The 22,020-nt window shown below is 36.1% G+C and overlaps 1 protein-coding gene across 6 annotated transcripts in view; it reads left to right on the top strand.

The window, feature by feature from the left end:
- DDAH1 (dimethylarginine dimethylaminohydrolase 1) overlaps nucleotides 1-22,020 on the top strand; it is a 228,174-nt gene that overhangs the window by 175,849 nt on the left and 30,305 nt on the right. For all 6 annotated transcript variants that reach the window (XM_073234222.1, XM_073234223.1, XM_037012447.2 and 3 more), the window contains one exon: nucleotides 19,013-19,112. In XM_073234222.1, the coding sequence (XP_073090323.1) occupies nucleotides 19,013-19,112 (100 nt within the window). The remainder of the gene's footprint in view (nucleotides 1-19,012; nucleotides 19,113-22,020) is intronic.

Genomic DNA, 22,020 nt, shown 5'->3' with positions numbered 1-22,020 from the left:
CCCCCCAACAAACCCCATTACAGTCACTGTCCATCAGCATAGTAAGATGTTGTAGAATCACTACTTGTCTTCTCTGTGTTGCACAGCCCTCCCCTTTCCCCCAACCCCCACATTATACATGCTAATCATAATACCCCCTTTCTTCTTCCCCACCCTTATCCCTCCCTACCCTCCCATTCTCTCATTAATTCTTATTAACTTATTTTATCCCTTTCTAGTTTTCAAATTTTGATACCCACCCATATGTATTAAACACAATCATTTTTCAGTTATGTCCTTTTAAATTGCAATATGTAGAATATGGTTGAAATAATAGGATGGAGTCTAATAACTCATCTCTAAAAATCAGTCTGATTACTTTACTACCTCATATCCATGCTGAAAACTTTCTTAATAGATGTATGTTTTGTATTCACTTTAGATACATTTTCAAAATATTCAGCTATCAAAAATTAGAAGTCAAACACAAAAACTATGTCACCATTTATACTATATAGTTCCCAGTTTTTCATGTGGGAAGAGTTCAAGAAGTAATGAAGAGGAAAAATTTATCCACTTACTTGGGATATCAGATCTTCAGTTCTCAGAGTATTCAAAAGTCTTTTTGAATGTGTATGTATTGTGTTGGGGTCAGGAGGAGAGAGAGAGCTGGGAAGTAAGGGAGGGAGGGAGAGGGGGACATGTTTTGCTTCATGAAAGAATGTTTTAGGGAAAATCTGGCAGACATCGTGAATAGCTTTGATTTTTAAATTTTTCTTATCAGTTGAAAAACAGTTGAGAAACACCTGGACCATTAACTCTGCTTGTGTGGAAACCTCTAAAAATGTGCCTCCCTGGAAAAAGTCATGGAGGACCATTTTGCCCTCTTTTGTCTTCCAGTGCCAAGCCACACTTATTTTGTGATCTTTAGTCTTGTCGGATGGAAGATGCTTCCTCATTTGATGCCATGAAAAGTGAAATCCCAGGCTATATGAAAGCTTTAAATGAAATCTGGTAATCTGTACTTAGTCTAAGAAGACAATGTAAATGTGTACATAATTAACAATATATTATTCTCAAACTGTTTAAAGGGAAACAATTTTTTATTAGTAGTCTTAACATTGACTTTTTGACTCACAAATATTTCTACTGAGTCAGGAATTTTGTTATACTGTAAATAAGGGGATTTGGGTTCCAGTCCTGCTTTTGGTCCTGTGACTGGAGAATTACTTAAACCTAATGGAACTCGGTCGCCTGATCTGTATGACTGCTAAGATCTCTTCTTATTTAATACTCTGTGGTTCTATGAATTGTATATCTTGTGCTGGTTTCTTGTTATTTAATTTTCCAGTTCAGAATTTATCATACATATATCTGCATCTAGCTTTGACATCTATTAGGTGATCAATAAATATTTGTTAGAGTAATGGTATATTTTGCTGTTTCTGATGGATTCTGAGATTAATGTAATTTTTTATTGCTTTTTATATTGATCTACTCATTTTTATTTTTGTGGAAAGATATTATTGTTGCTTTAACATTTACTTCCTCTCTACTATGACACTGCACATGATTAAGAGTAGGTTTTTATGTGTTCTCACTAAGGTGTTTCAGAGAGCACACTGTAGGAAACACTCTTTCACTACAACTAATCTTGGTCACTCTAAAATGATAAACACAAGTATGTCCATAATTATAAGATGACCATCCAGAAAGCAAATTTTACTTTGATTCAACTTCACTTTGCTGGTGAAAAAAGAAAATCCATTCTGAGTACATTGGCAGGTTATTCCAAACCAGTTGCCCTGTGAAAAGAAATGCTTACCCCAACTGTACCCATCAGAAAAGTGTCTGGCTAGGACAAATATTTGGTACCCTGAGCTTGTGGAGACCTGTCCTTTCTCCTAAGGCTATTTGGTGGATATACAAAATTGGAAAAAATAACAGAAAAATAATTGTTTCCTCGGTGATGAAAGAATTTTAAAATTAAATCATTTGTTCCCTTAACTTTTTTCCAATATACATTTTCAATGAATCTTTAAATTGGGGATAACCTTTTAACTAAATCTTTCATTGGGTAGTGAGCATATAGTTATTAGATCTTTTAAAATGCCTAATTCCATAGGTTATATATTCAACTTCATATATTTTTAGTATTTCACACTAATACTGCTGTGATTTAATATACCATTCACATGGAGAGACAGTTAGTTATGCTAGTTAAAAGAAAACTTAAAAGCATTAATCCATTGTATATTACTGTTTGCTCTGAGAAAGTAACTCAAGACTTATAGGGTTCACTCTTGAACCCCAGAATAAATGAAGGTAAGAGAAGCCAAAACTTCCCTGGTGTTGAGGAAAAACCCTTACTTTCTAACTGACTGTGAATGGTAGTACTATTCACCACCATTAGTACAGGCATACCAGAACCTTGTCATTCCATACTTAGGCTTGTTTTATTTTTAAGGAATGTTGGAAAACAGTGAAAATTAATGTTTTTTTCTTTTTCCCTTAATACCTCATGGATCCTGACCTTTTCCTTTAAACTGGTTTAGTATGCGTTTCCTTTAAAATTGGTCACTGAACCAAAAATAAGTTTGATTTCCATTTTCCATGATCTTCTCTAAAGAATTCTGTTAATAGCATACTAAACTGGATTATAAACTTACTGAATAAGTGCTTTGAATTCTGGGCAACCTTTGAACAAGGGCACAGAAAGAGTAATATTGCATAGAATGAAATGGGGCAAGTTGGTGTAAAGGAAAGGAATGCAACTGTATGGCTGATGTAATCAACGTCTTCTAGTAGGTTTATTAGCAACTTAGTGGAATATGGTTGTTTAAACACAATAATAGCTTCAGTTGAAATGTCTGCTCTGCTCTTTTTCCCATACACTTTGGAATGAGTTGAATGTGACAGCTGAGCTTTCAACAAGCTTCATGAATTTTAAATCCTCCTTGATCATAAAGTGGAATACATGGCATGTAGTCAGTGTGGACAAGGAGTTGGCAGCCTCGCTGGGTGTTATGGGATATCAGGTGTCTTCAAAATAATCAGGAACTGGATTCATCAGGTGCATTCTGGGTCTGCTCTGCATATCCACAAAGAACAGAGGACCTCTCTCTATTCAACATTTAATAATTAATCATTTTTTCAGTTGTAAGGTTACTTTCCAAGCAATTGATTAAGGACTTAAACTTCACTCATCATAGAAGAAAATCTTGACTGGTGTCTGTGAACGTAAATATTTTTGGCAGCTAAATATTTATATTTTTTCTTTCTCTTATCTGATTCTTATATATTTAGAGAAGAAAGCCTCTGTGAATTGTAACACAGCTTTGTATCCTCGTATTTTAACACATACTCTAATTGATCCTGAATTAGTTCTTTAAATATTTAAATGCTTCATAAAGTTGTTCTCAAATTCTGTTACCATCACAAAAACCTGAATCTTTGCATAGTGTAAAGTCTTGAGGTATTCTGAAATTCAGTGCAAGGAGCTTTACATACTATATTTGTAATTACCTAATGACAAGACTGTTTTCAGAAGATAATTTTCCAGGAACTCTATTTTAAAGCAATCTCAGTTTAAAGTGTGAATTGAGTTTTAAATTACCTTATAATAATGCTCTAAATTTTACTTAAATATGGATGATGTGTACTTATAGTATAATTTTATAATAGCAGGAGCAAAAAATATTATCATAAACATACATAATAGGAAATTTTGGAAGTTTACATGACAGATTATTAACAGTGGTATGTATGCATACTGTTGGGTATACAAAGATTTTTAATGGTTTTATTTTTACTTATCTGTACTTCCTAATTTTTCTACATTGAATATGTGGGATGGATTGTGCTGCCCTTTTCACTTCACGTCTAGAGAGAGTGGGCTTTGAAATTACCTCTGAGGGTTGATATAGATTCCCTGCAGTTGGGAAATACCATGGGCAGAAGTCTAGGAGATTTCAAGGGCAAGAAGCTAGTTGACTAACTGTTTAGATGGGGAGCCAGAAGAGTGCTAATGTGTTGGGCACAGCTGCACTGCCAGAGTTTGTGGAAGTGTTTACTTGGACTGGAAATGGGGCACGCAGGAGCAAAAGCTGGGCCAGGGCTGTTTCAAGTCCAGTCCAGGGGGACAGCTCATGGAAGCAAAGGGACCCCAGCAGTGAGAGCCTGGATGGAGTCAACCCAGGTGAACCAGGGGCTGATAACCCAAGCAAAAAAGAATCCTATAATATAGCTAGTGACCTATTCTTCCTTACCCAGAACCACATTACTTTTGCTGTGCTAGAATAATAGAGAGCATGCATTGACAAGGTATGTCTTCTCTGCATCATCTGCCTTGGGAGCCAGAATGGGCAGTGATTACTGTAGTTGTAGGTAGTAGATGAAGTTTTGAGTGGTCAGGGCTCTCCCAGGTTTTTCTATCAGTGACACAACCATTATCCACCAGTTTCTTTTCATTTGTGCACATTTCCTTTTAGTCTTTGTTAACAGTCATGCTTTTAAAATTGTTGCAGTCTAGTTTTTTGCATTGTCTTTTAACTACTAAATTGATCCACATTTTTCTTGTTCTTAAAGATATCTCTTAGTTTCACCCTGGGTATTTATAAGGATACTTTTCAATTCATTGCACAAATACAACATGATGTCACAGAAGACAATATGTTAAATTGTGCTCTGAGAACCTGAAAGAGTTAATATACTTTTCAAAGTTCCTGAGGTACTATCCAGGAGAAACTGAAGCAACAAGAAAGTCTGGCTAAATATATAATGTCAATAAGAAATACTTAGAGAGTATATTTGCATAATACTAAAATGCATTTAATTTTGACAACATAAACATTCTTTGTTCACTGGGAACATTTCAAGATTTACGTGCTAATTTATGTGGTATTAAATTCAGTTGAGATACAACTAGAAACTTTAGAATCTATACCCACTGTTAAACAAAGAGGTTTTTTTGCCAACAGATTGTGTGTTAGACTATAAGCTTTACACATTTTATAATAAGCACATTCCTGTTGTGAAATGGAATGCATCTGATCCATAATAAATCTGGTTGAGAGACGATGGAACCTGGCCAGCTCAGCCCTGGTTCAAGGAAAAAGACAATAAATAGGGGCAATGACATTTATAAGAATCTAATTTCATCATGTTCTGTCTCATAAGAAGAGAATCCAGATGGCATTGTTACTGCGCTTTTAGAATTACTCAAAACCAGATATGAAATCCTTTCCGTATTACAGAAGAGAATAGTAGCTACTCCCCATGGGAATGTTTATTTAAAAATTAGTTAATACTTAGTGAAAGAATTGGGAGCAAAGATAAACTTTTTTTAAAAAGAAAGAAAAGCTATAAGGGAAAGAAGTACCATAATTTTCTAAGGCAATTTGGGAAAGGCAAAACTCATTAGCTAGACGATAATTAGTTTTTCTTGGTAAAATGTTAACTGGAATGTTTTTCTTAGGAAAATGTTATCAAACCTTTCCAGTTTCAGGCCAGCTGAGGATGCCCAGATTTGATAACAGAGAAATTACTCACTTTTTGTAATTGCCATATTACAATATAGACAGCTGTCAAAAACAAGAACAATTTCTTGAAGCTAGCCATTTTGTACAAGTATAGTTAGAAATAAGCCTTTACCTAATATTCATAAGTATATAAATTTCAGCTGCTGGTGTCTTTTCTCTAACATATTTTAAATAAGCTCCAAAAGAAGTGAAATATTTGAACAAATGACAAAGAGTGAATATTTACAAAATCACTTGCCACGCTGCAGCCTAGAATCAGATGGCAACTTCTCAAAATGAAGGACTATGTCCTCTACTAACCCTGTCTGGAGCATGTCACAGCAATCTCTAATGAAGGCTTCAATAACAACACATAAAAAAGCCCAGGACTAGGAGGGAGAAAATAAAAACCAGCATTCCAAAAAGTAATCCCAGCATTCCAAAAATCATCCTGAGTATTGTGTTCAGTGGACAATGTGGTACAGTCAGAAAAGCACAAACAACACTACTTGTTTCAACTGGTAAAACATTAGTAAGTACAATGTTTTTTAAAGATATGCAGCTTTACTCATTTTTAGCACATATGGCAGTCATTCAGTCAAGATCTTCAGCGAACATACTTGAATAACTAAATAAGAATGTGCTTAAGTTAGCGCAGCCAACATTCATTCAGTCCTGTGGTGATATTGTGTGAGTGTATTTCAGACTAAGTGATCTAAAATGTGTTTAAAAGTTGCTCTTCCTATAGCATTGCTTACTCTATTTATGTGCTTAATGAACTTCACCTTTTCTCTTGTTCAAGTGACTACAACTTCAAAATTGATGGCTTCTGAAAGATTAAATCTTACACTACTGCCATGTTTTATAGCGCCCACAAAACTGAATTTAACAAGAAAATGTACAGGCAGTTGGCAAGAAGTGGCGCTTGAAGACTTCACATACCTATTACTTCCAGAAAGTTCATTATAAACCATTTATGTGTTTCCAGACCTTTTATCCTGTACAATCTGTGCAGTCATATGAATGTGCGTTATAAGGAAGTAGTTCTTTCCCACCCAAAGGAGATTATTCCATCCATTGCTGCAAACTGCCACTATACCTTGCAAAAGTAATAGGTCAAAAATATCTCCTGGAGTCTCTTTCTTGGAATGCTATTGTTCAGAGGAATTGCTAAGCCCGGGTTTCTCATATCACTTTCTGCAGGATACAGTTAGAGATAGTTCTAATGTCCCTTGTTGTTTTTTATGTCATTGACTTCCAAATCTTATTTACATCTCTGACCACTCCCCAGAGGTCTAGATTAATATATTCAAATGTGTTGATCTCTCCATTTGAAAATCTAGAAGGTATTTCAAACTCAACATGAACAAAACAGAACTCTTGAATTTTCTCACTGGACTTGCTCCTTTCTTCTGCCTTTTCTATATCAGAAATTGGTACAACCATCCACCCAGTTGCTCCAAACAGAAATACGAAAGTCATTCTTGATTTCTTTTTTCCTTCGATGCCACATCTAATCCAACAAATCCTGTCAATTCTCCTTAAAAACACATCACAAATTCAGCAGCTATCCTTTATCTCTGCTATCACCGCCCTGGTCTAAGACACCGTTGTCTTTCACTTGGACTACAACTGCCCCTTAACTGAATTCTCTGCTTCCATTCTTGCCTTCCAAACCATTTTCCACAAAGCAGCTAGCCAGAATTATCTTTGTAAATTAGATTTTGTCAATTCCCTTCTTCAAACTTCCAGTGGCTTCTGATAAAATTCCAACCTTTCATGCTGGTATACTAAGTTCTGTTTGATCAGTCCCTTTCCAACACCCCCAACTTTATCTAAGGCCTTGCTGTGTTGGTTTTTGAGAGCTGCTGTCACAAAGTACCACAGACCTCCTGAGGGCCCTCTGCTTGGATCGCCTCCTTCTGCCTGTGCCTTCACAAGTATTCTCTCCTCACCTATCTGTGTCCTATTCCCTGTTTGTAAGGACACCAGTCATATTGGATTAGGCCCATGCTGGTGACCTCATTTTAACTTAATTACCTCTTTAAAGACCCAGCTTTAAATTCAGTCATATTCTGAGGTACTGGGGATTAGGACTTCAACATATGAATCTGTGAGGCAATGTGTAATACTTGCCCTATTTGTTTTAGCACACATTGGCTGTCTTTCTGTTCCTTGAACTAGTCAAGCTTATTCCTGCCTGGGGACCTTTGCAGTGGCTCTTGTCACAGCATTCTTCTCCCTGATGGTAACAGCATTGGCCCTTTCCATTGTCGTCATGGACACATGTTACATTTTCAGAAAGGCTGTTCCTGACCTCCCAATCTACAGTAAACACCCACTGATTGTATATCACATCCTCGAATCAAATCTCTGCGAAGTATTGGCCATCACCTGCTCATTTTGCCTGCTTATTATTTATTTTCTACCTCACCATATCACCACCAGAATAACAGAGGGATCTTCTCTCTTTCCTGATACATTTACAGGGCCTAGAATAGTGCCAAGTATGTTAAAAATGTTGACCAGGTAGTTGTTGAATGACTAGGTTAACAAATGAAATTACTGGAGAAGGTAAAGGAAGAACAACAGCTACTGGTTATTGTGATGAATAGACCAAAGGTAGTTTTCTCACCTGGAGGTCTCTGGAAATAAAGATGAATCTGCTTACTCTGGAAATGCAGTAGGAGTTGTCTGGAAGAGATCATCCAACCTTGTGACTATGGCTCAGCTAAACTAAGTGGCTATTCTAACTTATGCAGAAGTTTATTATAACATTTCTAGAAATTATGTCTAACTTGAAAAGTCATTCAGCTGTTCATTCAGTAAACACGTAAAGAATATCTTGCAGCCAGGTCTTTTGTCAGTAGAATGCTCTTGGGACATGGGCGTACACAGAAGTCTTATGTAACTCAGCCAGGGCCTGCAGTTGTAGTGGGACAGGAGTATTATAGAAGGCTTCTGAATGCCTACAATGTACTAATTGTGTGCTATACATACAAAATATTTCCCATACTTTAAGTCTCTTTGCCTTAATATATGACAGATGCAACTTCTCTGAATTCACTGAAAATTATGGGCACTTCAAGCTCTATGTCTGCTGCATATTTTGGACAGTGTGCACAGAAAATTTTTATGCTTCTCAACTTTTGGAAAAATTAGCTTAAAATTTTAGAAACTTGTCCTTTCCCAAGTTTTTTAACATACTAATGTTTCAGGGCTTTTGCCAGTTGCCACTTATTTTTATTTGGTATTTGGTGATAAATCGTATTTTTATTTGTTCTCTGCAGACAGAATGTCAGTGGCTCTTAGACAATCAATACATGTATTGTGTCATTATCATCAACAAGGAAATGGACCACTTGAATTAGTGCTTTATATGTCAAGAGTGTGTCAAGACAAGCAGAACTTAAAATGCTAACTGTTAGTGCCAGCCTTCTTCTGGGAAACTGTCTTGCTGTGTCATATTTCTAGAGGGGGCCTTGAATATCTAGAACTTTGTTGTTGTGCCCTTTCCAGATCAGGGGAGTGATTGTTCCCTCCCAGTTTTGTTCAGAGCTGCTTTGATTGCTGTGGTATACTGTGACTCCATTGGTTTTTCTTCTGCACTTCTGTCTAACCTTCCTCTTCACATATCCCTCTCTGAGTACTGGTTCAGCGATGAGAGTATTGAAACATTTATTTCTAGCTCTAACATTTTGTGATTTATCTACAGAGTTGAGGCAGTATAATACTTCTGGGGTACTTTTGGCTTTATAAATTATTACTTATAATCTGCTGTTTTCTATAAATAGGAGGGTCTTAGTGTTACAAGTGTCATTAGGTCAACATTCTTATCAGCCAATATAGCAGATATTATCTGTTAAAATAACATTTTCATGTTGTGTGGTTTGTTGAATGGCAAGTCATGATGCCTTCCTAGAGAAATAAAAATCTTCCATTAACAGCTGTTTCTATATCAGAATTTAATGAGTTTAAGTAACGTGGTCTATTGTTATGGACTCTGTATACTGCCAGTCAATTTTGTTATATAAATAAATGAGTTGCTTTTAGCTGGAGCTAACAGACAATTCAATTCCAATTGATGAATGAAATGAAAAATCTCATACTTTCAAGAACTCCAGGGCTCCAGGGTTGGTTGGCTCGTCAGCTCAGCAAGGACCCAGGTTCTTTCCATTTCTCCACCTTGTCATCCTTGATAATGCTTGTGTTCTTACACCAGCACCAGTTCCAGGCACCATATCCAGAAAGGACAATGTCCAAAGGAAGAAGTGTGATTCTGTTTCTTTCTATACCGCCAGGAAACTCTGAACAGACTTGCCCTCAGTGGCCAAAATTAAGTCATTCACACCAGTCCCTGGCAAAAGGAATGGAACTGCCATGACTGTTTTAACCTAGGAAATATGGAATATGGGTATTATTAAATGAGATAATCCATGTAAAATCACTTAGTACAATGATTGGCACTTAGAAAAAGCTTAATAAATTTTATTTATTAATTCTGTTGTGTGAGTGTCAACACTAACTTATTATGATGATAAGTTAAGTCTGTGGCAGTAGAATTGTAAAAGAGGACCAGAGTTCTGAGGAGTTAGGATGTAGATTCCTCACATCTTGGGGATGCTGATTCTATGTGGAGGAGATGTAGAGAGAGGACAAGGATCACTTGCAAATAGTAGGCATTTGGAGAGCTCCATCTACAGGGCTGGGTTGTAAGATCAAGGCTCAAGTCCTTAGGGAGAGCACAGGGAAGGACCATGCTCATAGGAAGAAACTGGGATAAGTTACTAGAACATAACTCCAGGGAAATAAACCAACCTAGTACCCAGCTATGTGGTCCAAAATGGAACAAAGCTTAAAAAAATGACTTATTGCTGAATCATAGTGCATTGGCCTGGAGCTTGTTAAATCCTCCTTTTTCAGGTCATGACTGATCCTGGGAATTGAGTAGGGATGAACCCAAAGTTAATAAAATCTCCTACCCTATATATGGATGTGAGAAAATATTATTCTCATTCTTGGCAAATAATTAGCAGTACCTTGAATTACTCTATATATATAAGTATAATAAGTTAGTGTTGACACTCACACAACAGAATCCTTCTGTTCACCTCTGAGGGTTCTCATCTTTCTCAGATTTTAAAAAATCTTTTTAGGTTTACCGTATCTTCCCCCTCATCCATACACCCAACATCTTGCTTCTGATTGTAAAATACCAGAATACTTCACTCATGAATAGCCATCTGGGATGTTTTCAGTAAACTCTCTGAGAAGGAAATAGAATTATAGTTAGAGTCACATTTATGAAAGCCAAAAAATTGTTTTGAGACTAAAACTCTTAGAAATCTAGAGCTGGAAATGACCTCATTTTAAAGTCAGCCCCGTCATCTTACAGATATGGTAACCAAGATGCTAAATATCCTGGTTAATTTTTAGAACTTGTCACTAGAAATAAACCAGTAAGTTTAGAAATCCAAGAAATCAATGGGAAAAAAATGCAGTGGATATTTAATAGTCTGTGGGAAATGTTTCAAGAGATCTTATTTATGTAACAGCTGTTATTATAAAAGTCCCTAAGAGGAAAATGAAATACTTATAAAACTTTCATAGTTGTTGACCATCTTGTTAATATGCTAACTTCTCAGAATAATCACACAATTAATGACCTTTATTTGACTCTGCTAACTTTTGAAGTTTATATATATATTAAATTTCTAATTCTATTGACCATTTTCCTAATACAGTAAGCCCTTCATTAAGTTTTCATAGTCTAAGGTGAGCTGTTTACAACCTGAGGATCGTCCGGAAACCCTTTTTGTTTCTAAAGAAGAATTCCAGATGATGTACCTGCAGGAATAGATAACCACTGTTAAAATTCTGATTTCTAAGTTAAATGTTATTCCCTCCAAAAAGATCTTCCTTAACTCCCTGAATCATGAACCCTTCTTATTTCCCAAAGCACATGGCTGTTTTCCTTTATAGTCCTTACCATAATGTATAACCGTATGTTAACTTGTGAGAATCTGTGGTGTCTGTTCCCTTAAGGCACTATATATCAAGGGTCATTAACAGTTTTCTGAGGGCCACTGACCACTGTCGATCATGGTGTCTAGCTCACAAAAGACACTCAATATTTATTGAATGAATGAAACTGAGAATTAGATTGGGATGGCTCAAGACACACTTTTGCTTTATATTACTACTTTGAGCAATTTAATCGGTATGAGCATGTATAAAATTTATAGCTAAAAAAAAGGTATTGCAACTTGTTTTCTGCATTTTAAAATATAACTGTACCACAATTTAGTAAATAATGAAGTAAGGAAATTGGTATGCCTGAGACTCTAAGTTCAATTAAAACATTGTTTTCTTGGAAATTTCTTGGGAACATCTTAAGAATTAGTGCACCACATTCTGAACGAACAACTTGGAAATGAACATATAGTTTGATATTTTGCCTCAGACCAAAGGCCTTTATAAATATATTTTTGAAATAAAATCTGTTTAAATTTGGGGCTTTCTGTATTAGTTTTCTGTTTCTTTGTAACAGCTTGCCATAAACATGGCACTTGAAAGAACATCCATTTATTATCTCATAACTTTTGTAAATTGGAAGTGTGGGCACAGCATACCTGGCTGTCAGCTGGCTTATGATCTCATCTGGAGCTTAGGTCTTCTTCCAAGCTCATTCAGGTTGTTGGCAGAATTTAGTTCCTATGGTTGTAGGACTAAGGTCCCTGTTTTTATTGCTGTCTGTTAACTAGGAATTGCTTTCAGTTCCTAGAGGTCTTCCTGTAGGGATCCTCCTTAGGCCATTCCCAAGATAGCTGTTTGCTTTCCTCCAAATCAGATGAAGAACATCTCTCTGAACTTTCAACCCTTTCTGAAGGGCTTAACTGATTAGGTCAGGCCTACCCAGATAGTCTCCCTTTTGGTTAACTCAAGTCAACTAATTAAGGTCCTTAATTACATCTGTAAAATATCTACCTGTGCCATGAAATGTAACCTAATCACAGGAGTGATATCTCATCATACTTACAGGTCCTTTGAATATTCAAAGGGAGAAATTTGCACATAGCGTGTACATCAGGTGGTGGCAGTCTTAGAATTATGCCTACCGTACTTGCCAATGTAGTAGAAATCCTTCTTAGAATCTTTCCACATTAAATTGAATTGGTTTGATGTATGAATGTTGTATCTACATGTCCATGTGCTTTGTAATCTCACTGTAATTAAAATACATTGTTGATGTTTAAAGATATCTCCACAAATATCTCATAATTTGATCTATAAATTGAAAGAATAAAGTAGTGGCTCCCAAAAATCATTAGCTTTAGTTTGTATATGCTTAGGAATTCAAAATTTATAATCTTTAGAAACCAAAACTAAGTTCATGTTACTGCAATTTGTGGCATCTGTCTCTCCATTCCTCCAGAATATCTGAGTCCACATTTTTGTTTAGTCAAATAAACTGAGCAAAATCTGTTTTTAAGAGTATTGTAGGTCTTCACGGTCATTTCTGACACTTTCATTTGACTGCACAGTAGATATTTAAATTATCTTTTTGTTAGTGACATATTGTATAGTAAAGAAGGGCACAAACTTCAGAGTAATAATTTCTGAGTTCAAAACTCAGCTCTGCTGCTGTAAGACCTTGGGCAAGTCTCCTACCCTGCCTCAGTTTCCTCATCTGTAAAACAGTAATATGCTTGTTTCATCATATTCTGAGGTTTAATAAGTTTAGTATGAGTTCATAGTAGAGGATCTGGCACATAGGAAGACTATTATCATTGCTAACTGAATTCCTCCTAAGAGTTTTGTCCTAAAATTAGAGTATAGAAGAGGATTCCAGTATGTTTTTATTTAAGGATTTTTACAACTGAATCATTTACTATGTTAAATCTCCCTTTGATCCTTCTTCTTTTTTTTTTCCTAGTTTTAGTTAGTATTAGTAATTTAATTAGCACATGTGGAAATGTTTAGGAATAAACCACTGAACAAACCTCAGGCATCCCAAAGTTGAAGAGTGGTAATTAATATGCAGGCGATCCTTGGGGAACATTCCTGGTGTGGTTTACACATTCTGCTCATATTACTTAGTATTTTAATTACACTGTACTTCAGGATCCTAAGGCCTATACAGAAATGCCATCCATCTCTGATATGAAGAGATCATGAAATCCAGCATCATCTTAGCAGAGAATCTTGTAATACCCAGTGGACTTGAATGTACAGAGTTGAATGAAAAACAGAAGGCTTGAGCTCTGATTTTGATGTGGCCTGTGCTGTGCGATGAAACCTTGGGAGAGGCATGTACACACAGTACAGTGGACAAGACCATGAACATGCAGAAGGCTTTAGAGGCAAGTCAATCAACCTCCCTAAACCTCAGTTTACTCATATGCATATGGCCATGCTAATGCTTACCCTTCCTATCTTTTGCAGTTATTATGAGCATCACAATAAATATCCTATTATTGTTATTATGTGTCATCAGGTATATGTACCCCACTAAACTGTTAACTTCCCAGGAACAAGGACTAGGGTTTGGTGGGTTTTTTAAATCTCTGTGGCCTGGTTTAAAAAAAAAAGAAGATGGCATCCACTAAATGTTTGTTGAACTGAAATGATTCAAATAAGGAAACTTATGGGAAAGCATGATACAGACATTAACTCTATTATAAAATCAGCCAAATAGAGTAGTCCAAGTGGACATAGGACCAGAGATGTGACAACTAACAAAGAAATGAAGTGTGGCCTTTTGAGTGTGACCAGCAACAACACAGTGTAACTTTGATGCATCAGCAAGTTCCAAGCCAGCTGTGCCTTAATGTGATAGTCATCACATCAGCTTTGTGAGTGGCTTCCTGAACATTATCCACATGTCACCCTTAACATTAAAAGGCAAAACAAAGTCAAGAACAAGTTGAGAAAATGAAACCATCTCCCTACCAACAAAACTATGTGGCTGCTGTTCAACTCTTTAGAGCTAGACAAGAGTAGGGTAAGATGACAAGTACTTTTAAAGTTCTAATGATATGAGGAGTTATCAAGGGACTTGGAACATATAAGTGGACATTGAAAACATAGTGGCAATAGTTTTGATAGCACAGCTCCCAGTGCATGGCAGAACTGTGGGTGACAGAGACATACTGGCGGCACACAAGCCAATGCCAAGGTCCTCATCTGTGGCCATAACAGCTGGCAACCCATGGAGCAGAAGCAGCTAAAGGAAAGCAGCTTGGCAAACAGAAGTTGGTGCAAGTTCTTAACAGAGCTGCAGCACAGAACTGTTCAACAGGCCGTGAGAGCACATGCACTACATCCCAAATGAAGAAGCAAAACATTCAAAGTGGACATTGTTCAAAATATACAACAAAGTCAACTTGGGACAGGGCCAACTAGAAAAATTGGCATCCAAATAAAGTATTAAACTAATTACAGTGCTATGGCAAGCTGTTATGACTATAGCTTCCCAAGAAAAATGTGTAAGATTCCATATTTGTTTTGGTATTTTGTGTTGGGGAAAATTTTGCAAGGAGAGGAGAGTTGGGATGAAAAGGTGTTTCATTTAATGCTTAAAATGATATGTTTCTATCTTTTATCCCTTTTTTATCCTTTTTTTTCTCTCTCTTTTTGAAAGGTAGCGAGAATCCAAACCAAACACTAAGTTAATTTAGGGCAAATTAAAAATTATCTCGGTAACTACTGTTTTTGAGTACAATATGCCAGGCACTGCACTAGGTACTTTACATGTATTATTGGTTACTCACATAATCCCTGTTAAAGAGAAAACATTGTCCCATTTACAGATTAGGAAACCGAGGCTCCGAGAGGTTAATGCATTCCAAGTCACATAGCTAATAAGTGATAGAGCCTATATTCAAATCCCCAGTTCTTTTCATTTACTATGAGAATCCAAAAGGAGTGAAATGAGAAGACAGGATGATGATGTAAACATTATAGGCAAGTGAGGTAATGTAAATGAGAACGATAAAAGAAGGTGAGAAGAGAATAGAGCAGAAAAGGGGAGAAAAGGAGACCAGGCATTGAGAGAGAGGGACTTCTTTAGAGTGAGTCTTTAAGAGTGGTAATATTTTCAGTAACTAATAATTCTATATCATCTTGTTTGACAGTCTTTTGAGTCCTATGGGACATCTTACAGGGCAAGCCCACTTCCTGCCTTATGTAGGGCACTATTTCAAAGCAGAGATTATACAAGAAATCTGCCATATAGCCTGACAGCTTCCAGGAACTGGAAGGAAGTCAAATTGGAATGATTTAAATGTAAATGTGTCCTTAATGTATGTGCTCTAAATTTACATTGGCTTTGCAGAAAAGACTACAAGGTTAAATCACTGAAAAACAGATGGAAGCTGTCATGAGGTGGTAAAACACAAGAAACTTGTCTAAATACAAGAAAAAGCAACAGTTTTCTCTTGTGGGTCAGTTTCATAGTACAAGTATTTGTCATTGAGTACACATAAGCTAGTATTCATCAAAATAGTAAAAGTTAAGTCTAATATTTATTGATCAGTTACTATGTACTAAGTGCTTACATGTGTTTAATGATCAAGAGGAGCCTGGGAGTTTGAAGCTATTGTAACTAAACACCCATTTTAAAAATGAGAAAACAGCCTCAGAAAGTTGAACAACCTTAGGTCACTTGGCTAATAAGTAGCAGAGCTGGATTTTAGCTCCCAGGCCTTTGATTATAACAGTACGCTATGCAGACATTCCCAATGGAATGGCTGTGAATGTGTAACCCCAGTAATTCCACATTTTTTATTATTCCAGAAAAAATAAAAAGGAAAAAAGGGAAGGAGGAAGGGAGGGAGGGAGGGAGGGAGGGAAGAAAAAAAGGAAAAGATAATTACCTTGAAACCAGTACCAGCTCCGGAAGAGAAAGAAGTATGGGTTGGACGATTGGAAGCAGCAGAGGTGGTCTAACCCTTTATGGTCAGAGACGAATCTGTAGCAAAGGATAGAAGGAGAAAAGATGAAGCAAAAAGAAATGCGAATATAAAATTAAAAAATGAAAAGTGCATGTGGAATGAAAAGGGAAGGAAGGAAGGTTTTGAAAATCATAGTTAAGATTTAAATTAAGTCATTTCTCCAATCTACCTTTCTGTTTTTAATTTCATGGGCTAAAATGACCCATTCAACTCAGCTTTTTGAATTAATACTGTTTGTTCTGACAGTTTCTCTCCATTCTGAGTAATGCTAAGCTTCACTCTGCAGTTAGTGTTTCAGTGAAAGATGGGTGTTTTGTTTGGTCATTTTTTTTCCTCTTAAAATGAATTAAGTCAACATTAACCAGGGCCATGTAACTGCAGAATGGGTAGTGTCTTGAAGGCTCATGGTTTGGATCTTTTCCTGCAAAAATTCCCCCTTTTATAGTTTAAACATTTAGAGTTCGAACTGCCTGAATGGCTGGCTTGCTGTGGGTACGGGTGTCAGGGCAATGCTGGGCAGGTTCCCAGCCAAATCTGCCTCATGGAAGCCCTGGGCCAAGAATACACTGTTCTCCTCAACAGCCTTGGGGTTCATCCCCTCTTGTTTTTCCTCCAGAAATGTCCCTGGGCTTAGTATTGCTGATCTGATGCCATGTGGTCCTGCAATCGTCAAAACTATTTACTTGATGTTAGAAGTGTTTTAAATATCCATATCGTTAACTTTGAAAATGACACAGTATGATCAATGTTTGTGGCATGGACCTATCCTGATGACTTTTTTATGTAGATGTGACTGAATATTACACACAAAAAGCATACTGCCCCTGCCCATAAGTCAGCTTCATCATGTCAGTGCAGCTGTTTTAACTTTTAAGAAACCACAAACATTTTATCCTCTAAAACCTTATTTGGAAAGACAGGACTTTTAAAGAAATACAATGTTTCTGAAACTGGTATAAATTAGCCTTCTTACTTCTGTTCTCTTTAGACTCTTAAGAGTTGAATAGAAGTCCTGAGTTGAGATACTACATGAGACTGAAATACATGTTATTGATGAATTCCAAGTAATCTTTGAAATGTTTAATGATAATAGAAGCTGTAGCATTAGTAGTAGAAACAAAACGTAACAGTAGCTCAAGTCTCATGATCTCTTTCCAAGCTCAATGAATTTTCCAGAGTCGCAGGGGCAGATGCCAGAAGGAAACAATTGTGTGTTTTCCTGGGTTAACTGTGGCCCAAAAGTCATGGTAAACATTGGGATTTTTTTGCTTCTTTTTTATGCTACAGCATTGATTCCACTTCCTGTTATATAGGAAAACCTATTCTGCTGTTAAAAGAGAATATTAGATATACTTATTACAACATTAAGACCATTTCATCCATGGAAATAATTTTTTATTGTTCTGAGTCACTCTGGGGTTGGTGGAATTTTTACATGAGTTCCAGGACAAGGATGAGATGTTGTATTTATTTTATTTTGTATCCTTATTAATTTTTTTTGACTGCATGAATATGAGGCTTGTTTCAAAGTATTTCCATATTTTTGCTACTTTAGAAATTACTCTGCTGTATTTGTGTCTCCTAAACTCTTCATTGACAACTCCCTGTGTGTACTGGGCATACTGTATTTTGGCAGAACTACCTGCTTTTCCCAGTGTCACGTGATGTCTTGCTTTTCTCTTAGTCCCTATTAATGCATCCCAAAGTGTATGTCTTTACCATGTTAAAGGTTATACAGACCTTCAGAAATACTGAAATTGTTTTTGTTGAACTGGAAGGATTTGAATTAAATAGTGAACTTCAAAAGGCATTTGTTATACCTTAATTCATTCCCTAATTTAGCCTGGAATATCTCTGTGTTTTAGACTGTACCCGAGAATCATTGAAAGTTCCTGAAATTCATTTTCAAGTATTCTTTGGTTTGACTGCAATTATTGTATTTGTTAATCACCTCTAGGGACCCACGTTAATTTAAATAACAGTTCAGATGTACAGAGAAGGGTTCAACATTCTGATGATTTGGAAAACATTTGAATAGAAAACAATGACTGTCCTATGAGCTAAGATTTCAAGTTATTGGTTATTGTCATTGATATTCCTTCCATATATTATGCTGTGTGTCTGCAGTTCTGATTGACTGACTGACTCAGTTTAAAATTAAATCTTGTACTTTCTGGCAGAAGAAGGAGGATTGTGTGTTCTGCATCCCACCTTTCCTGATCCATGTGCTATAACTAGTCACCCTTCCACAGTGCCCTAACTACTCAGCCCCTCACAGTGTTCTAAACTAGCCAGCCTTCCAATAGTCTCTGTTATTAATATTAAAGTTATAATATTAACTTGAGTGTAGACTAGATGGGAACAAAGTGGACAATTTCCAAAAGATTATCTCTTTTCTTGCATATGATCTTGGCAACCCCAAACTATACTACGTATGTTCATGTATTCACAAGGGTGTATGTATGTGTGTTTGCATGTGTGCACATGGGGGCATGGTTCAGTATTTGGAAGTTTCAGTAAATAATAGGATATTAATCTAAGTCATTTTATTTTCTATAGGTTGACATGATGAAAGAAGCATTAGAAAAACTTCAGCTCAATATAATAGAGATGAAAGATGAAAATGCAACCTTAGATGGTGGAGATGTCTTATTCACAGGTATCATTGTATTTACTTTTTACTATCCAAAAATATATATGATACTTGGCTTATGATTCACTTGTTTAATTGTAGCTTTTATCTAATTACCAAAGTAAAAATGCTATATTCATGGAATTTAGAAAAGAGAGAAAAGCACAAAAGAGAAAAAAATAAAAATGACCTTTCATCCAAAGATAATCACTTCAATATTTGGGTGTATGTTCTTCTACTACTTTTGTATGCATGGATCAGCATATTTTTTATAAGAGTGTTATCAGTATGTGCATGTCATTTTGTAGGTTGTGTCTCCCATGTTCTTCTATAGCATGAGTTTATGGGTTGCAAAGTTTGCATTGTGTGACAGTGTATCTGGTTTGTATTTAAAAGATTCTTAATTCAAGATGTGTCATTTACAAATAATTTTCCCAGGTGGCAAGATGAATTTAAATAATTTTCAATGCAAATTTATCTGGTCAATACCAGATGAATAATAGCAGAACCCAACAAAATACAAATAGCTGATATCATTGATCTAACAGGAATCAATTTTATAGTGAGTATAATATCACTACCAAAGAAACAGTAATTAATTTTAACATTCAACCTTTACAACTCTATGATCATATTATGATTGTTTTGTAAAGTCATGTGCTACAAACTGGATCCCTAGATTCATTCTAGTTATACTGATAAGTAAGACAATCAGTATTAATTTTTGATTTATAGTGGGCATTTATTTTCCCCTAAATGTCAGAAAATAAATACCAGTTTCACAGATGTAATCCTAACAGCAGAGGCTTGTCCCCAAGGATTTGGGATGTAGCCCCTAGTGGCCTGCTGAAAACATGGAGCTTCTTGAAAGTCTAATATTTTAGCTGATATGAACTTCATATTGAATCCCTTGTATATAGACAAAATATAGCCATCTTCATTTTAATATAAAAATAATGTTCTGTATTACCTACATGTTGATGTCTTTTATATTCCTGAAGGAAAAGGAATATTTATCCTGTGACATTTGAGTAATCCTTGCTTGTGCACATACCTACGTGTGTGTGGGGCCTCTGTGTTGCTGAGCTATATGGGTGCATTATCAAGTTTGTAGATAGGATCACCTGGAGTGGTGCAGTGCACAGCCTGTACTGCCACAATCAGAGGCAATGGCCCTGCCTCTGGGGTTTGGTTGAGCCATTTGAGCCATTGAGCCATGAGAACATAGAACAGGAGGTCAAGGAGGCCTACACTGCATTCTCAGCTCTAGTTGTATCCAAGCAGACTCAGGCATTCTTTGAATCTGCCTAGTAAGTTCCCCTTAGAATATTCTTTGTGTTTCCCATTGATGATACTTTCATTCTTTTTGGTAGCACAGAACAACAGCCTGTTTCTCTTAGAAAATAGGCTTTTGTGAAAAGCTGTATGTGTAAATCACACTTCCTGACAATAAATTTGTTTTTTTACCAGAACATAGACATATCATAAATAACTTGCTGCAAGCAGGTACTGGTAATATTTGAAGTATGGTTTAAAACAAGCTGTGTTCACAGCTATTTAGGTATCTTAACATCTGAGCTAAACAGATTCCCTAAAATCTCAGTGTTAATAGCACACCTTATACTGGGCACCTCTTTCTTTGGTTAAAGGTCTTTTCATAGCATCAAGTCTAATATTTTTGCCCCAACTTCTAATTAGGTGAGCATTGAGCCTTGCTTTTGACACTATCTGTAAACTTTTAAAAATAATACTCAATACTGAAGTCACTATATTAAAAATATTTTATTTAAACTGAAGTAGTGTGGGAATGTCAAGATCTTTATCCACTTGGCACCTTATTCATACCAAATGTCTGGTCCTGCCTCCTCTTTCCTATTCTCAATTTTTTTCCCTTTTGTTAAATTGTGGTAAAATACACATAACATAAAATTCACCATCTTAACCATTTTTAAGTGTACAATTCAAGTAGCATTAATTACATTCACAATATTGTACAATCATCACCACTCAGTTTTGGGATTCAGCAGTGTTGGGTAAGAAACAAAATTTGTAGTGATTTCCATGTGCTGTGTTTTCTTCCTTACATAACTCAGGGCTTCATAAATAATTGATCAGGAACAGTCAGAAGGGAAGCAGTTTTCCCATTCTACTTCCACTGGGAAATCTGTCAGTCCAACAAGCAGCCACTGGCAGAACTGTTTCAATTCTACTTCTCTTAAATAGATAACACAGACTCACCTCCACTTTAAAATTTTATTTTTGTAAAATATACAGCATATAAAAAAAAGAGTTTTACAGTGTTTATGTATAGTTTAAAGACCAATAATGAAATGAACACCTGGATACCTACCCCCAAGCTTAAGAAATAGGACGTTGCTAGGACCATAGAAGCCCTTGTCCCAACCACTTTCTCCTCCCACCCTGAGGTAACCACTCCCTGAATCTTATGTTAATTATTACCTTGGTTTTCTTGGAGTTTTTCAATATATGTGTTCCTAAATTATATGCTGTTTAGTTGTGATCATCTGATATAGCTTTATATGATTAGGGTCATATTATATGAACTCTCAGGTTGATTTTTCTGCTGTTGATCCAGTGAGATGGGTGTAGCTGTAGTCATTCATTTTCACTGTTGTGTGGTATTCCATGTAAGAATACACCATGAGGGTTTTATTCATTTTGCCACTGATGTATATTTGAGTGCTTCCAGGTTTTTGTCTATTATCCTCAATGCTCATGTACATTCTTGTGTGTGTGTGTGTGTGTGTGTCTTGGGGATGTGAATAAGAGTTTTTCTACAGCTAGAAATGGAATTTTAGGTGATAAACTCATTTTTTGACTTTATGAAATGATTATATGATTTTCTTCTTTAATATATTGATGTGGTTAATTATATTAACTGATTTTCTGATATTTGACCTTCCATCCCTAAGAT

Source organism: Manis javanica, chromosome 4, assembly GCF_040802235.1.
Source record: "Manis javanica isolate MJ-LG chromosome 4, MJ_LKY, whole genome shotgun sequence".
Lineage (NCBI taxonomy): Eukaryota > Metazoa > Chordata > Mammalia > Pholidota > Manidae > Manis > Manis javanica.
The sequence above is the reverse complement of the archived record's forward strand: the minus strand, read 5'-3'. Positions and strand labels throughout refer to the sequence as shown.